The 18,286-nt window shown below is 39.0% G+C and overlaps 1 protein-coding gene across 11 annotated transcripts in view; it reads left to right on the plus strand.

The window, feature by feature from the left end:
• The window catches only part of TRAPPC8 (trafficking protein particle complex subunit 8), a 52,507-nt gene that overhangs the window by 11,412 nt on the left and 22,809 nt on the right, over positions 1-18,286 (plus strand). For 6 of the 11 annotated variants that reach the window (XR_014514052.1, XR_014514053.1, XM_083451556.1 and 3 more), the window contains 8 exons: positions 3,118-3,207; positions 4,062-4,236; positions 6,578-6,731; positions 7,274-7,364; positions 10,819-11,072; positions 14,243-14,358; positions 15,670-15,820; positions 17,736-17,836. Coding sequence is in view for 8 of the 11 variants with exons in the window: in XM_083451556.1 (XP_083307682.1) it covers positions 3,118-3,207; positions 4,062-4,236; positions 6,578-6,731; positions 7,274-7,364; positions 10,819-11,072; positions 14,243-14,358; positions 15,670-15,820; positions 17,736-17,836 (1,132 nt within the window). In the remaining 3 variants the exon portion in view is untranslated. Of the gene's footprint in view, positions 1-3,117; positions 3,208-4,061; positions 4,237-6,577; positions 6,732-7,273; positions 7,365-10,815; positions 11,073-14,242; positions 14,359-15,669; positions 15,821-17,735; positions 17,837-18,286 lie in introns of all 11 variants that reach the window. The other 5 variants (XR_014514054.1, XM_083451557.1, XM_083451559.1 and 2 more) reach the window with 1 other exon arrangement.

Genomic DNA, 18,286 nt, shown 5'->3' on the forward strand with positions numbered 1-18,286 from the left:
GGTGAATATCCCCGATAGAAGCAGAGAGAAGGAAAAAAATTAACATAGGGGTTAAGTGGGGTACCTACAATGAGTTGTTAGATTTCTCAGAAGAAGAACTAAAAATGAAAAAAATTAGAAGAGATTAAATAATTTATGTGTTGAATTGGCTAAATTATTATCAAATTAACTCCAAATCTAAGGCAGACAAAAAAGCGGGATTCACAGAACAACCACCACAATTTGAAAACGAAATATTAAGAGCCAAGATCTAACCTAAAATGTATAAAATATTACTTGAGTGGGAAACGAAAGAAGAATTAGTTAAATCATCCATGATCAGTTGGGCACAAGATGTGGATCACAATATTGATTTAAATTTATGGGAGCAATTGTGGAAAATAAATTTAAAATTTACTGCATGTTATGTGTTAAAAGAGATCTATTTAAAAATGATCCACAGGTGGTATCTGACGACAAGCAGACTAGCCAAAATATTTAGATCTAGAAGTGACAAATGTTGGAAATGCCAAGAAACAGTTGGTACTTTCTATCATTTATGGTGATTGTGGAGGAGAACAAAATAATTTTGGGACAATAGTGTATAATGAATGCTTCCCAAAAATCCAGATGCTTTTCTTCTAGGAATAGTAACAACAGAACCCCCCCCCCCCCGAATTACCCTATGGATGTGTGTGACTACAGCTGCTTGAATTCTGTTCACACAAAAATGGAAAACAGATACACTACCATCAAGAGAAAAATGACATCTCAAAATGTTAGAATACTTAGAAATAGCCAGTATGACAGATAGATTAAGAAATAAAGATGCTAAGAGATTGAAAGAGGATTGGATATTATATCGGGATTATATGGAAAAATATAACAAGAAAATAATCATAACTGATTGGAAAAAAATACTCAGCAGTAGATGTTATAATGTGAGATTATGTAAGGCAGTGGTGTCCAAACTTTACAAAGAGGGCCAGATTTGATGAAGTGAAGGACCAGCCTTTTTTTAGGATTGAAGTTGTTGAGGTTTTTTTTAGGATTTTACCCCAGTAAATAAACTGCCACAGGGGCTGGATTAAACCGACTGGTGGGCTGGATTAGGCCACTGAAATGGACTTTGGGCATGCCTGGTGTAAGGTAATGAAAATAATTTAGTAGAGTAAGAAGACACAGTTAAAAGGATAGTAGATAGGAAACCATGGAAAGAGTGGAAGGGAAGTTTAACTCAAGATATATGTGATTTAAAGAATCTTGGAAAAATATAGCTATGTTATTATTACTATCATATGTTTATGACCTATATCCATGCTATTTATTTATTTATTTATTTATTTATTTATTTTTATGTATGACTGTAACACAGTATGTGTTGGCGACGAGATATAACAGAAAAACAAAAAACACACAAAAACTTGCTTTTAACTTACTTTGATTAATATTTTAATGGGCATTCTTTATTCTACATAAACTGCTTATATGTTAATAGATGATTAAGTGGTATATAAATATGTAAGTAAAACATATTCAAATTTTGAGATTAGAAACCGCTACAATACCTTTTCTCGAATGAGGAGCAGTATGATGCTTTAGTGATTAATAATATTACTTTTGAAAGTCATACGAGGACTTCTTTTTCTGATATTTTGTGTCTTGGATATAAAAAGTGATGATGGTTATGCTGAATGGTACAAAAGTGGTGTTTATGTTCCAGAATTAAAATATTAAAATACTGGGTTATGCTTTAACAAATGAATTGGGCCTTTACTTGAATGTGAAGTGCCTGTGAGCTTCTAATGTTATTTGTAAGAAAACAATGCATTTACGGTCTTAAAAAAAGAAAAAGAAAAAGAGATGAAATCTATACAGTGGGTTTACTAGAAGGGAATAGTAGTCTTGGTTACTATACTTGTGGTGGTAACAAATCCTGAAAGGTGCTCATCTAACCACAACCATGACAACAAAACAAATTCCTGTTCTATGTTTTTCAAATTTAGAATTATACTATACCTATAACCAGTTTCATTATGATAAACGTGTGATTTGTGTGATTTTAGTAACATTGAATGTACATGACCAGTTGTGACCCTGCCAGACCCATACCTAGCATTTGGGAAAAACAGCCTTGCGGGCCTAATAAGTTCTGCAGCCTGGAGGTTCCCTTTGCCATTGTTAGATCAATGTATGCTAGCTATATTGTTTCTTGTTTAATATATTTTGATTGTTCTCTGAATAATCTCAGCATTAGACCATGTTTCTTAAGTGGAGCTTACTTGTAATTTAGAATTGCAAAAAATGATATATCTGATTTTAGAATCTTAACAAAATGTAGGCTGCAATCATATATACACGTTCATTGTAATGCAATTCACCAATCCATTTTACATTTTATTATTCTGTACTTTAAAAAAAATAATCAGTGAATCTTGTATTGGGGCCCTGCTGTCACCTCTCCTCCCTAATTCTCTCCTCCCCTTTTTTCTCCCCAGCTATTTCCTCAACTCCCTTGTATGTTACAATGTCTCGCTTAGTCTTAGTTGTTTCTGTTTATTTGAAAACTGAATAAAAATTATGTATACACACACTTAAGACTACAGACTTCAGACTATATCTCATTGAACTCAGTGGAGCTGACTTCTGAGTAACTTACAGATAGGGTTGCCATATTTCAAAAAGTAAAAACCAAGACACTCCAAAATTGTGTTTGTTTTTTTAGCGTGGATTCTGTTTTTGTTCAAATAAATGAAAAATTCCCAAAACTATACTACTGATAAGCTGTAGTTGTACAGGCATGGCAGTATGAATCAAATTGTAAGGGAGTAGCAGAGGGGCGAAATCTTTCTGATGTTGCAGTACAGACATGGGATATATTGTGAAGCATATGAATGAAATCTTCATTAGCTTCCCTTTCTTTATGAATTGCAATCTTGAAAATAGTTTCTTCTAATCTTTGTCCAAATCATACTGCAGAAGTGCTCAATAACTAATTAGTACTACTGCTAAGCTTGATAACTTTTTCCAAGACCTCTCCTGCTGGCAGTTAAGTTGCCTACTTTTTTTTTTTTTACAGCAGAGTAGCTTGTCTCTTCATTTTAAATGTTTCTGTGATATCTTTTTAATTTATTACAGCTACCACTCCATGGTTTGAGGCTTATCGAGAGAGCTTTCTTCAGTCTATGCCATCATCAGACCATGAATTCCTAAACCACTATGTAGCCTGTATCCTTTGGAACAGAAAGATAAATGTATGTTGTATATAGGATGCTTCTGTCCTACATCTGCTAGTAAAGAAGCTTGTTAAAAAAGCGGGAAACTGCAACAAAACAATTCTGTTTTCCAAAATCTTTATCGGAATTAATTGGGAGTATATGGTGCTCAAGGTCATTTTGTTTGTGTTTGAATTGTTTGATATTGAATTGCTAATAATTGCAGCAAAAACCTGTATTATTCGGAACCTTAAATTACTCAATTTTTATGTGTTCTTACTTGTACAGAACCCCTTTGCACCTCCCTTTGAACGAGCCACAATTACACCTGGAAGCCCTTAATTAACTATGGTTTCACATTTCATCTGAAATGGTAAACTGTGGTTTTCAGCTTTGGAACAAGCCAGGATATTAATTCTTGGTGTGAACTTTGTGTAATATCCTGGCTTGTTCCGATGCTGATAAACATAATTGGAGGCTTCCTGGTTTAATCACAGCTTGCAATTTGAGGATTGTAGCTGGGTGAGGATTCTTGGGTACAGACCAGCTTTTAGTACTTTATCAAAGAACAATCTTGCAGTCATTTAGCTAATGGTAGCATAGCAAACAGACTGCAATGAGCCCATCGTTTATACAACATTATTTTTAGACAGTATTTTATCTTCAGTTAGCTGCCACCTGTCTTGCTAAAGATGGATTATTATTATTATTATTTATCACAAGTGACTTACTTGTAGCTTTTCTTTAGGTGTAATTTAGGCACAGGTTTAAAAGAAGCACTGAAGTTGTTACTGGAACAATACCCAAGCATTAACTAGTTCTCTGTTAACTTTGTGAACTTGTGGTTCATCCTTAATGTCAACTAAGGTATGCTCGTGGTGTCATCTAGTGAACCTGAACCTGTGGAACAGTTTTTAAAGCTTTCACAAGAGCAGCATCAGATTCAACATAGTAATGAATACTCTTATCCAAAATGGTTCATTCCAAACACCCTCAAATACTACGTGTTGTTGCATGATGTGAGTTTAGGAGAGGAACAAAGGTGAGTAGGGTTGTCTAAGTGGCTTCTCTGACACTTTATAAGATTTCTGAAATGCTGATTTTAAACTTGCTAATGTCTATGTAGTTTAAGATAATTCCATGATCCTCAGTTCTTGGACATACAGGTGTAATTCCTTCTTGTGTACAAAAACTATGTGTCCAATATAACTTGCTGTAACAAGCATAAATCATGTAGGACTATGCCGCTATAAATAACCCAAAAGAGAAAGCTGTATTCTTTTAAAGTAAGTAGGTTAAATCAGATATTTTGGTCATGGAGGATTCCTAGATAAAGTGTGATTCCTCTGGCTCATGTTAAAGAAATTATTTTAGGGTTTTGTGTTCTATGTTATACATGTTTATTCCTTTAGAATAAAGAATGGTGCTTTTTCAGAATAATTCATGAGCTCTTCCATGAAGCAGTCAGGAAATGCAAGTGCTTGATATTGCAAGACACTCTAAAAGTTTGTTATTGAATACCTTCTGCTATCATTGTGTACAACTGGGATGTGTGCATTTTTAAAATAGGAAATTGGACTTTTCAAATGGTTGTCTGCAGTTAATCACTAGGACCAGAATTAGCCCGTAACAATATAAAACATAAACTGATGAAAGAGTTTTTTTGCAAATGTGTTGCTACTCTTAACCTGACTTTACAATAGTAACCTTAGGAAAGAACTCTGTTCTGCCTTATAAAAAATAAGTGCTCAGGGTGGGGCGATTTACAAAATGGCATGTGCCAACACAATTTTATGCCGTTTATTGCTGTCCTGGCACTGCAGGCATATTACATGGATGCTACAGGGAAGCTGACTCCTACAGATATTTCACATTAGAATTGGCTTGAACATAATGGGTTAGATCAGGGGTCAGCAAACTTTTTCAGCAGGGGGCCGGTCCACTGTCCCTCAGACCTTGTGGAAAAAATAATAATGCAAGAGCATCATGAGCCCCCATGGCTTCTTACCTGTGTCTTGCGAGCAGCAGGGGCTGGCGGCGGTGGAGGGATGATGAACGGCATGCGAAAGGGCTCTGGAGAGGGGCTGCTTAAAATGGCTGCTGCTTAAGCGCTACTACTGCTGGCACCAACAAAGCCCAGCTCCCTTCCTCCTCTAGGCAGGGCGGGGAGAAGCCAGGAGGAGGGCGGGAGGTGCCGCCACTGCTGCCTAGTGAAGGAGAGGGAAAGAATGCGCATGCTGGCGATCCACGCAGCGATTCCTGGACCCTCCGCAGGCCGGATCCAGAAGGCCGTTGGGCCTGATCCAGCCCGCAGACCTTAGTTTGCCTACCCATGGGTTAGATCAAAGGTAAACATGCACATTAGAGCTAGCAGAAACAACCCCTTGTTCTTTATGCTCTACATTCCCAAAATCTTCTATCACTACCATGTTTGCCTCTTCTTAAATGTTCATCTGTCCTCTTCTTTTGATTTTTCAATATCTGTCCTCTTTTGATGTTTTTATATATGCTGGAAGCTGCCCAGATGGGCAGGATAATAATGATGAATATAATAATTAATACACACACACACACACACACACACACACACCGTGCTGAATACTCTTCTGCTTGTTCAGATTTCTCCTGATGGACTTTATTATAATTCTGTTTGCCATTGTTTTCAGCCCTTGCCTGTGTTAAATTGAAATTAATATGGCTGCATTGACTTGTGAAGAATCTTCCTTGTCAGCAGTTGCTTATTTCTGTATCCTCAGCTCTTTAAATTTCTGGTCACTTCAACAGTGTTTCTGTTTTTTCACGTTTTTTTCTCATTCAATCCTTAATCTTTCTTCATATAGTCTTCTAAGTTGGGGGTGGACATTTCCTGATGGATCACTAGTTTTTCCTGACTGCTAGGATTCTTGTCAAGAATGGTTCATATAAATTGTTCTGTGCAACACTGATTGCTGCTTTTTTCGGTTTCTGTAGTTCTGAAGAGAAATGTTTCCTTCCTGAAACTTTGCACGTTGAGCTGAAGCAAAGTTGTTCATTCAGTATACGCTAGTTTTCATTCACATGCCACAGTAAGCCATAAACCATGCACTTAACATGCACGGATGCTGTGAGGAAAGAAATCACAACCCCAGGCTTAGTTTTACAGCTTGATTGTTTCACTCCAAACTACAGTTGAACAAACTGGCCAAGTGTAATGCTGAGCCAGGAATTGTAGTTTGTTTCTTCCCAGTACAAGTGAGGAGGAGTGGATGCAGTTTGCTTGTGCATAGTAAACTATGGTCTCTGGCTTATGGCTACGTGAACATGCCAGGAATAAAGGTGAAGTTGGATTACCCGTCAAGAAGGATGATGTTTGAAAATATTCTGCAATACTTTACAATTTTTAGGGCTGATTCAATTTATGAAGAAATGAAACAGAGATATGGGACTCAGGGGTGCTATTTACTTAAGATAAATTCTCGTGGGTCTAATCGAGGAGCAGACGAACAGATTCCTGATCCCTGGAGCCAATACCTTCAGAAAAACACTATCCAAACCCAGGTATATTTTTTTTACTTAAAACTTTTTCTGTACTATACTGAAGGGTCTCTTCACTCCTTTTGCTGTACGTGAGTCTGTTTATTTCCTTTAATAAATTATTTTGTCGCAGTTTTTAAATGTCTGATTGAGAAAGCAGATCCACATACCAGTTGAAGTTTAAAGTTTCAGCTTCTTTTGTTCTTTCTTGGCATTATTTTATAATATGATTGATTGATTGATTGATTGATTGCTGGCTGGTACCTTCCAACGCAGCTAGCCCAGGACACTTTGCTGGCCAAGGTGAGTGGAAAAGTGAAAGGCACTTCCCCTTTCAACATACATAAGCTGACTAAACTAGCAGTTCGCCCCATCACCGGTGATGAAGATTCAATGTCCCCTTCTGCCTCTGAAGACTGCAGCTTAATTTAGAGTGTGAAAGGCGTACTCTGCAGTAGTATCCAAGCAACATTCTGTTGGAAATAAATTAGTGATTTATAGAAGTGTAAAATATGTTACATTTTCAGAAAGTTGAAACTGTTTTTTTGTATGTTTTATCCTGACAGGAACCTTATGAAGATGGCCCATATACAGTAATTTCAAATAAGAATTCTGATCACTTTATACCACTGGATGGGTTAGGTAATGATTCCAAAGGTATATTTCTTTTTATAACAACTTACTTTAAAAAATAAAAATAAACCAGTGGTTTATCAGAATACTGCAACTGCAGGTCCCATTTTAATCATGCCAGAACGTGCCCTTATTTCATCATGGTATAATAAGGTAACTCCCATCAAAATTATGTTATATGAGCAGTGTTTTTTTCTTGGGGGACGCAGGGCTATGCATGCCTCTAAACATTTTTTGAATCTAAGTTTGGCCTCATTGAGGGGTAGTATTTCAATATTAGTAGGAAAATGATCATATCCCTAAACATTCTTTTTAGAAAAAAAGGCACTGGATATGAGCTGCAAATCCCCACCTCAAATCTCAGTTCTCCTATGAGCTCTCTTGATGGCCACCTACAAACTACTAACTCGCTGTCTCAGTCCCCTTTTGAAAGAATGCTAGCAAACTTTGCATAATTATTCTAAGGCTTACTAAGAATATATAAGGGACGCGGGTGGCGCTGTGGGTTAAAGCCTCAGTGCCTAGGGCTTGCCGATCGAAAGGTCGGCGGTTCGAATCCCCGCGGCGGGGTGCGCTCCCGCTGTTCGGTCCCAACGCCTGCCAACCTAGCAATTCGAAAGCACCCCTGGGTGCAAGTAGATAAATAGGGACCGCTTACTAGCGGGAAGGTAAACGGCGTTTCCGTGTGTGGCTCTGGCTCGCCAGAGCAGCGATGTCACGCTGGCCACGTGACCCGGAAGTGTCATCGGACAGCGCTGGCCCTTGGCCTCTTTGAGTGAGATGGGCGCACAACCCTAGAGTCTGTCAAGACTGGCCCGTACGGGCAGGGGTACCTTTACCTTTACCTTTTTAAGAATATATATGAAGTGGTTTTGAGTTTTCATAAAAGTTTCAAGTGCTTATGTAGGGATGCTTATTCCTCCAGGATTAGCTGAAAAGTGTTTGCTGCAGTATCAGTGATAATTCAAGTAGTATCTTGCTCTTCCTACAAACTTCACTACAGTGAAGCTGATTGGTGACTTTCCCCATCCCCTGAAATTGATCTGATCAGATCACCTCGTATGATCCTAGCCTTCCACCAAGAGTTTCCCCCTTACAAGTCAGGTGCTGTTAAAAAATAAAATAAAAGCTTGTTGGAGTTGTTAAGCAAACAGTAAAAGACTGCAATCATTGGTAAAAGTCTAGCTCCTTTTGAAGTGTTTCTGAAGCTCACTGTATTTGTATTTGTATTTCCTAAGCTGTGTTCACTAGGCTAAAATACATGGGAAGTTTATTTGTAGACCTCTCCTAGTTGAAACATAGTCAGCTCATAAGAATGTATTGCAGAGGTGGAGCAAACAAGCAAATATGGTTGTGTTGCATTACAAAAACGCAAAGGAACTTCAGAAATGCATGCATTTTAAAATTAAGCTAAATAGAATTAGTGAATGTCCTGAGATTTTACAGTTACCTCAGGTAATGTAGATCTCACAATTTACCACACCCTCTTAAATATACTCTTTTGCTAAAATGTGTTTCATTAACACAAAATAAAAAATAAATACCAAATACATGACACTGGTTTGCTTCAGTTATTTTGTGGGGCAAACCATGCTTTCTTGCTGTTATGGGACGCAGGTGGCGCTGTGGTCTAAACCACTGCGCCTCTTGGCTTGCCAATTGGAGGGTCGGCAGTTCAAATCTGCGTGACAGGGTGAGCTCCCTTTGCTCTGTTCCAGCTCCTGCCAGCCTATCAGTTCGAAAGCATACAAGTGTGAGTAGATAAATAGGTACTGCTGTGGCAGGAAGGTAAAGTGTTTCCATGCGCTCTGGCACTTGTCACAGTCCTCTGTGCACCAGTAGTGGTTTAGCCTTTCTGGCCATATGACCTAGAAAGCTGTCTACTGTATGGACAAACACTGGTTCCCTCAGCCTGAAAAGTGAGATGAGTGCCACACCCCATAGTCACCTTTGCCTAGACTTAACCATCCAGGGGTCCTTTACTTTTACCTACCTTTTACCTTTAATGCTGTTATACAGTTCCTAGTTTATATATCTTTGGTATCACCATAGGGTTCTTTGCAGATGGTGCCATTTCAGATTTCTGGTTTTCTTGGAGAGGAGGGGAACTTAAGAACATGTGAGTAGGAATGTGGGGAAGAGAGTAGGAATGTGACTGCCCTACCTAAATGGTGGTGGTACTTTCTGGAGCAGGCATAGGCAAACTTGGCCCGTCATATGTTTTGGGACTACAATTCCCATCATCCCTAGCTAACAGGACCAGTGGTCAGGGACGATGGGAGTTGTAGTCTCAAAAATATCTGGAGGGCCGAGTTTGCCTATGCCTGTTCTGGAGACTATAATAATGTTGGCAATTGTTGGCTGAGTTTGGTCTTGGGTCTCTTTAGTTGTTTGATAATGCATATAAGGTAAAGGGACCCCTAACCATTAAGTCCAGTCGTGGCCGACTCTGGGGTTGCGGCACTCATCTCGCTTTATTGGCTGAGGGAGCCGGCGTACAGCTTCCGGGTCATGTGGTCAGCATGACTAAGCCGCTTCTGGCGAACCAGAGCAGCGCATGGAAACACCGTTTACCTTCCCGCTGGAGTGGTACCTATTTATCTACTTGCACTTTGACGTGCTTTCAAACTGCTAGGTTGGCAGGAGCAGGGACCGAGCAATGGGACTCACCCCGTTGCGGGGATTCGAACCGCCAACCTTCTGATCGGCAAGCCCTAGGCTCAGTGGATTAACCCACAGCGCCACCTGCGTCCCGATAATGCATATATATGGGTTTAAAAACCACATTTGTTTATTAGTTAATATTTGATTTGGTGCTTCCCTCAGAGACATTTCACTGTCTCCCAGCTGAGAGCCGGCTTTAGTCTCTTTCCAGTTGTAATTCCAAGTTGTCAGAATTCTAAGTTTATACTTTATCCCTTACTTGGAATCTCCATGTTGCCTTCAGATGCCATGAATAGAATTTGCGTGTTTCCTTCAATATGTTGAGGTCATGACAGCTCTGACTTCCTGTGAATCATATTAGGTTGGCCAATGGCTAGGGAGGCTAGTCCAATGAGAGGTAGTGGCCAGCTAGATATACCTTTTCATTTTCTATTGTTTCCTCTTGTAAGTTGGTACATTATTTGTTTGCAAACTTTCATATTATGCACTATAATTTGGCATAACCATTGCAAAATGTCATTAAACAGTATCCATGTAGACTGGGAAAAACTAACAACACTTTTATTTTGCATATTGGTATACTTATTTGATTAAAATACTATTAATCTAATTTGGAATAGAGTAATAGTAGCTGTAAAATATGTTGTATACAGAGGATTGACCATTCTGAATTATAGTAACTTTCAGTACATTTTAGAAGGGTTGGATATTAATTAACTCATAATCACTTGGTAAAATCTTGCTAAAATTCCAATCCCTAGTATCAGAGCTTATTTGAAATGGTTAATTGTTGACATATTTTGTTTTTCAGTAGATGGTTTATCAAATAATTTTAAGAGTCATCCACTTCAATTGGATCACACTAGTGAGAGTGGTTGTTTTGATGGCACTGATTATGTGAAACCAAATTCATCCATGCATGAATCGAAGAAGTCAAATACATGGACACCTCATGGCACCTGTTTGACACTCACAGATCATGATCGAATTCGACAGTTCATACAGGAATTTACCTTTAGAGGGCTTTTGCCACATATAGAGAAAACAATCAGGCAACTTAATGACCAGGTAAGTCATTCACCCTCTAAGCCTTTTTGCCTAGCTGATAAATAAACTCAGCAAGATATGCACTTTAATCTGTTTTATCTATAGTAGATGTAACAGGCATGTAGTCAGTGTCTATGCTTGCTTACAACAAAGTGGTCTGCCTGTTTTCTGGAGTTAATGCCCTCCTGATACTCCCTCCCTCCTTGCTTCAGTTCCAGTCAGGCTGTCTGGAAAAAAGACTGAGCGTTTTCTTCAGAAAAGCCTTGTGTTACTCCTATTGGTCTGGTGGCTCTGGGTGGCGCTTCTGATCTTACCATCATTTGTCATTTTTGCTTCTGGCCTCCAGGTGGGATCATCTGTCACCCTGAGTTATTTTTTGTAGGATCCCAAACCCATCTGACAGAATGTGAGTCATTTGCCTTTCCTTCTCCTGTCTCAGGGGACCCGTGTCAGGCTTAGAACTACTTTTGGATATTTTTTTCCCACATGCATCAAGGAATCAGGAAGACTGAGGCTGTCAGATAATTTAAAATCACCATCTTGAGACTCAGAGGTTGAGCCTTGAAGCTAAATACTTCAAGGACCACCTCTCCCCATATGAACTGACCCAAGACCCTGCAGTAATAATATTGACACCCTTCTTGGTGTGCCCCCGCCACAAGAGGTCCAGGGTGTGTGTGACAACATGAGAAACAGCATTTTCTGCGGTGGCTTGCCGTTTGTGGAATGCTTTCTCCATGGTACCCTTTGGGGTTACTTTTTTAAAAAGGAATTAGTGCCGTTGCTGCTACTGCAGCAGCAGAAATCTGTCCTATTTAGACGGATCCCAGAACTTTATTGCTAAATTTAGTAATGAGGTTTGGGGTTTACAAATGACACTGCTCCTTGGGACACGTCTGCTTCAACCTGTTTCCTAATCTGGTTGTTGCTAGTTTCTTCCATTAAGACAGTTTGAGGTAGTTGGTAGTGATCCCGCTGGTAGGTTTTTTAATTTGTCAATTCGTCTTAATTTTTTTCTGTAGTAATAGGGATTTTTGTAGCATTACTGCACAGTACGCGTTGTCTAATGAAAAATTCCTGTGTTTTACTACAGCATAGGTGGGGAACCTTCTTTGTCCGGACAGGCTGGATCTTTATCTTCCCGTAACTCAGGATCCAACTTTGACAGATGGGTGATCTCACCCACTTGTAATCCTCTGATTTCGTAATGATGCCATGGGATTGATGGGTGGGAGGGTGGGTGGTCCTGCTTACCTGTCAAGGTTGGCCTGTCTGGGTGTGGTTAGCTAGAGCCTAAGTATTGGTTGATGAGTGGGAAGTTCAGGCCTGCTTTCTACAAGGTTTGGGTGTGCCCATCTGAACCATACACAGTCGTACCTTAATTCTCGAACGCCTTGGTACTCGTATGTTTTGGCTCCTGAACGCCGAAAACTCCGAAGTAAGTGTTCCGGTTTCCGAACGTTCTTTGGAAACTGAACATCCGACATGGCTTCTGCAGCTTCCGATTGAGTGCAGGAAGCTCCTGCAACCAATCGGAAGCCACGCCTTGGTTTTTGAATGGTTCTGGGAGTCAAACGGAGTCCCGGAACGGATTAAGTAGGACAGCCAAAGAACCACTGTAATACTTTTCTGCGTCTTTACCTTGCACATGGCATCACATATGATATGGGTTGTGGGGCAGTAGGCATTGTTTTTGGAAACTGGACTTACAGGGCAAATGGAAAGGCTTGGCAGGCCAAATTTTGCCAGGGCTGGAGGTTTTCCATCACTGTGCTACAGACATTGATAACTTCTGATCATCTTAGCTTGTCTCTAGGAATAAAGCTATATTTAGATGAAAGCCTGCTTCAGTATTAAATAGTGCAACACTTCATTTTTTGGGGTAATCTATACAGCTCTGAACATACCTTGCAGTTTTTCATAACATTTAAAAACTTCATAACAGAGAGTCTAACTCTACAAAACCTGCGTTCTCTTTACAATTGCCCATGAATGGCTTCTATCACTAGGACCATGAAACAGTCGCAGTGCGTAGTGCCTTAAAAATGGCAAACACAGCCTTATTAGACCTATCCTTTTCAATATTTTATATTCAAAGGAAATTTTTCATAAATCTTACCACATTCAAAGGAAAAATCACCATCTTGTTCCTTTGGAGGACAGGTAAGACCCACATAAATAAAAAATGTTTGTGTGTTTATTTCCTACTAGGGAAAATGTGTGTTGACTTCTAAAAAACAACAACCTTTGATTCAGCTCAGATCTCTGTTTCAAAAATAACACTTGGTTGTTTCACTAAAGCTTTATTGCAGTGCATGTGCAAAATGGGTTCAGAGTTGTGTTCACATTTGCAGACTTACCCTTAACCATAGAGTAGAGCATGACATTCAAAGCTTATTCTAAAGAGTTTCGTTTCCTTAGCAGTAGCTATGAAATGTAACATTTCCTGGTCTCTTGACCCTGATTAAGAGATCAGAAGAGCCTCATGTAGATTTACGGCTCCCTTCACTCAGTCCCTCCCATTTCCAGTGCCAGTTCTCTCCACCATTCCCCTGAATGACTGAAGCATGTTGAAGGGTTACATCAGCACTAGCTTCAAGCATGGTGAATGCTAATCCAGCCCCTCCATAATTTCTGGTCATACGTACATTGGTAAACCTGATTCTATTATTTAGTCATCACTTTTATACCCCACCTTTCCTCCAAGGAGCTCAATGTGGCCTATATGGTTCTCTTTCTCTCCATTTTATCCTCACAACAACTCTCTGAGGTAGGTTAGGCTAAGAGACTAACTGACCCAAAGTCATCCAGTGAACTTCATTGCTGAGATCTAACCACTACACCACACTGGCTTTGTTAACCATGGTGAAGGGTGGTGCAGATGTAATATTTAAGGCTGTCTGGGGAATAGTGGGATGAATTTGCATGTGAGAGGGAAAGGACTGTGTGATAGTTTCCATTCTCCTGATCTTTTAATTGAACTTAGAGATTGCGCCCGTACCAACACACAAACATTAAAAGCTGTTTTCTGAAGACTACATCAGAAGTACACTTGAACATTTCACTTCTTGATTTTGCAAGGGAAGCAGTCTTTAAATTGGTTTCAAAATCTTTGTAATATTATTTGCTCATAAAATAATAAACTATGTTGCAATTCAATGATACTATAAGATTTTCATTTTATTTTTCAGTTGATATCCAGGAAAGGCCTGAGTCGCTCACTATTTTCTGCAACCAAAAAATGGTTTAGTGGCAGTAAAGTTCCAGAGAAAAGTGTAAATGAGCTAAAAAGCACTTCTGGTTTGTTGTGAGTAGATCTACTTGCCATAAAAATGCATTAAATATTTAATGATTTCTATTAGGTTTTGCCTTGCTGATTTCCATATGTTCCTTATGATTTCTCTTGTCATTGATTCACACATTGCCTGTATTCAGATAATAATATCTCTTCTTAGTAAGCTCAAATGTGTATAGACCTTCTGTTAGCACACAGAACCATGTCCCTCTGAGATTAAACCAGAGAATAAACTTTACACTGAGATTAAAATAGGAAGTCATCAGTTAACCATAGTTTCTCATTATATCTGAACCAAGAAACTATGATTACTGGCTTGGAATAAATCAGGGTATTAGACTTGCTTTAAACTGTAGTTTAAGATCCTGGCTTCTTTAGAAGCTGGTGACAACAATTTCCAAGTTTGTATGTAACTATGGTTAATTGAAAATTCCATATTTAGATGCAGTACATCAAAAAAGGAAGAAGAAAGGGGCTACATGTATTGACAGAAGGCCTGTGCACATCTTGGCTTATTAAACTGAGATATGATCCCTCGCATCAGGCAATTAAGTTTGTATCCTAATTTGTTCAAAGATTAAAAACTTGCATCCACTTTAGGCTTATAATTTTTGTTTTTAGTGGTGATGGTATGAAGATTTTCTTAAAAGGTATTGATTAACACTAGTAACACCAGTTAAATACGTGTTCTTAACTGCCTCCATTGCACGCCTTCTAGATATAAAGCATAACACTTCTGCATTTTAATAAGTAGGTGTGGTTCATCTACATGCCCTGGGACTGCTAATTTAACAACTATTCATTTTTTAACCTGTACAACTATTGCAACTTTAAAAAAAAAAAAAAAATTTGACAAGAATCCTGCTATTTTAATCCACATTGGAAATCTGTATTGTATTTTTGAGCATGCCTGTAAAAACTCCGTCCTTCAGATTACCGTTGAAATTAGAGGTGATGTTTAACACTTTACAAAAATTACGCTATTTGCCTTTGGTCACTGAGTTGGGTCCAAAGTTTTTGCTCTGTGATTGGAAGGAGCTTCCTGTCACTGGAGGACTTCTTCCATGGAGTCTCTCATTTTGTTCATGGGATGAATTCATCCGATCCATGGAATCCATCCATTCCATGTGTTTGGAAACAGCTGCTAGATACTAACCAGGGGGGGTGGTCACATTAGTGCCCTTCTTTTGAGCATTCAGAGGTTGGTAATTCGGGGAAGCACAACGTTGGAGTATCTGTACCTTGGTTTAAGTCGTGTTATTAAGAATGTGGTATGTTCTGTTTCCCTCAAATTTTATTTTTCATAATGTCTTACATTTTTAGGTATCCTCCAGAAGCGCCAGAGCTTCAGATCAGGAAAATGGCAGATCTGTGTTTCTTGGTGCAACATTATGAACTGGCATACAATTGCTACCATACAGCAAAGAAAGACTTTTTAAATGATCAAGCAATGCTTTATGCAGCAGGAGCACTGGTTAGTTCATTAATATTGATTGTTTTGGAACGGTATTCAGTTCCTATTATTTATATGATAACTTTCCAATAACCTCTTTTTATCTAAAACTAAGTTTAATGGGCTTCCTAGTAAAATGAAATTGTTGTTTTTCTCATGTAACACACATCTGTATATGTTGAGTTTCTGGAATTAAGCTAAATATTAGCCAGAAACCTTGAAAGTTGTTGTCACAAGCATAAAGGGATTAGGCAGATTCCCAGAAGGGAGGTCTATTATAACACCTAAATTTAATAGATTCATGACTTTTAATTTGTTAGTAATAGCTGATGTCAGAGTAAGGTAGAGCCTTGATTCGGTTATCTTGAAGACCAGAGACAGGTAATGCTTGATTCAATCCCAAGACAATTTTTTAAATCTGGTGTGAACAGTGTTTATCACTTTTTTTCAGGGGTGGGGGAAAGGGGAGTGAGGTTTGGAAAGAACTGGCAAATTAGAATTGGAGAGAATATGGAGTTTTATCTGACATACTGCCTTCCCACACAGAAACAAGATGATACTTCATATCCTGTGTTTCTAATTCAAACAGGTTGGGTGGATATGTCAGTGATTTGTAGGGTTGGCATTTACCCACCTTTGGTCATGTTGAATATCATCTATGTCATAGAATCATAGAACTGTAGAGTTGGAAGAGACCACAAGGGTCGTATAGTCCAAACCCTTGCACATGAAGCAATATTTTGCCCAATGTGGGGCCTCGAATAATAATAAATAAAATAATAATAATAATAATAATAATAATTTTATTTCCCAGCCACTCTGGGCAGCTTCCAACAAAATATTAAAATACAATAGTCTATTAAACATTAAAAACTTCCCTAAACAGGGCTGCCCTCAGATATCTTCCAAAAGTCTGGTACAGTGGTACCTCGGGTTAAGAACTTAATTCGTTCTAGAGGTCCGTTCTTAACCTGAAACTGTTTTTAACCTGAAGTACCACTTTAGCTAATGGGGCCTCCTGCTGCCTGGGTTAGCGGAGTCTGTAACCTGAAGCGTCTGTAACCTGAGGTACCACTGTAGTTGTTTTTCTCTTTGACATTTGGTGGGAGGGCATTTCACATGGCGGCTGCCATTACTGAGAAGGCACTTTGCCTGGTTCCCTGTAACTTGGCTTCTCACAGTGAGGGAACCACTAGAAGGCCCTCGGCACTGGACCTCAGTGTCCGGGCAGAACGATGGGGGTGGAGACGCTCCTTCAGGTATACTGGGCCGAGGCCTTTTAGGGCTTTAAAGGTCAGCACCAACACTTTGAATTGTGCTCGGAAACGTACTGGGAGCCAATATAAGAGTCATGTTCTACCAACTGAGTCCTTCTACAGTTTAGAGCATTTGATCTGCTATTGTGAAAGAGAAGCATATAACTGTAGCATGTGACCAGAGTTGGAGGAGGGGGTTGTTGGCATTTTATATGGTGCAATAAAAATGAACAATCAGAGAAGGGAATCAGAATTTAGGAAGCAGGATGCAGATTTCACATGGCCCCTTCCAAATTCCCCACGTTCCCTTCTATCTTGGCTTGATCTTACATGTGACTGTTACTAGCCCAGGTTAAATAAATCAAAACAAAACTGACTCAATTTTAATCAGTTTTTTCAAAGTGACTTTAAAGGTAACCTGAGCATCCTTGCTGAGTATCCATCATTATTTCCTTGTAGAATCATCTTGTAAATTCTGAGGGTTTGAAGATTTGTGGGGTTTTTTGTGTGTGAACCATTTAAACTTTATACAAGCATATGTGGAAACACAAATCACCCTGCTGCAAAATGCAGTTGAATCATAATAAGAGTGTTTATGTTAAATTTACTTGAATACAGTTTGTTTGTAATAAAAGCTTTGTAGCAAAAATAGTAGATAATGACCAATTGTTGTTTTATAGGAAATGGCAGCAGTATCTGCTTTTCTGCAGCCAGGAGCACCTAGACCATATCCTGCCCATTACATGGATACTGCAATTCAAACATATAGGGATATTTGCAAGTAAGTGTGGCTATTTTTTTCCGTTCTTCCCGGTAGAAGATAGACTGTAGTCTTACTGAATATTGTTTTCATTCCTCAATGGGTAATTAATGATTACTCTGGGTAATACCAGTAATAGAGGGTGCTGGCAGTGGTGGGTTGTAGTTCAACTTTTGGATAAAATTGCTCTGGTTGACTAGGCAGAGTCCAGCTGCAACAAAGTTACTTTTGGTCTACCCGAGGGAAAATCCAAATACTGTACTCTACAATTAATCATGTATTTAGTTCTACAAGAACTCACAAGTTTTATAATTAACTTATCAAAGAAGAGACCTGGTTAAATCCTGTGCAGATGTTCCATATAACTTGTATATTGCAGTGCTAGTTAGACCTTCTAGCCCTGAACACAAACAATGAGACCACCTTTGGTAAAGGAAGGGCCATGATAATTCTGTTTAATTAAAATGTGCC

Source organism: Podarcis tiliguerta, assembly GCF_965153285.1.
Source record: "Podarcis tiliguerta genome assembly, chromosome: 7".
NCBI classification, from domain to species: domain Eukaryota; kingdom Metazoa; phylum Chordata; class Lepidosauria; order Squamata; family Lacertidae; genus Podarcis; species Podarcis tiliguerta.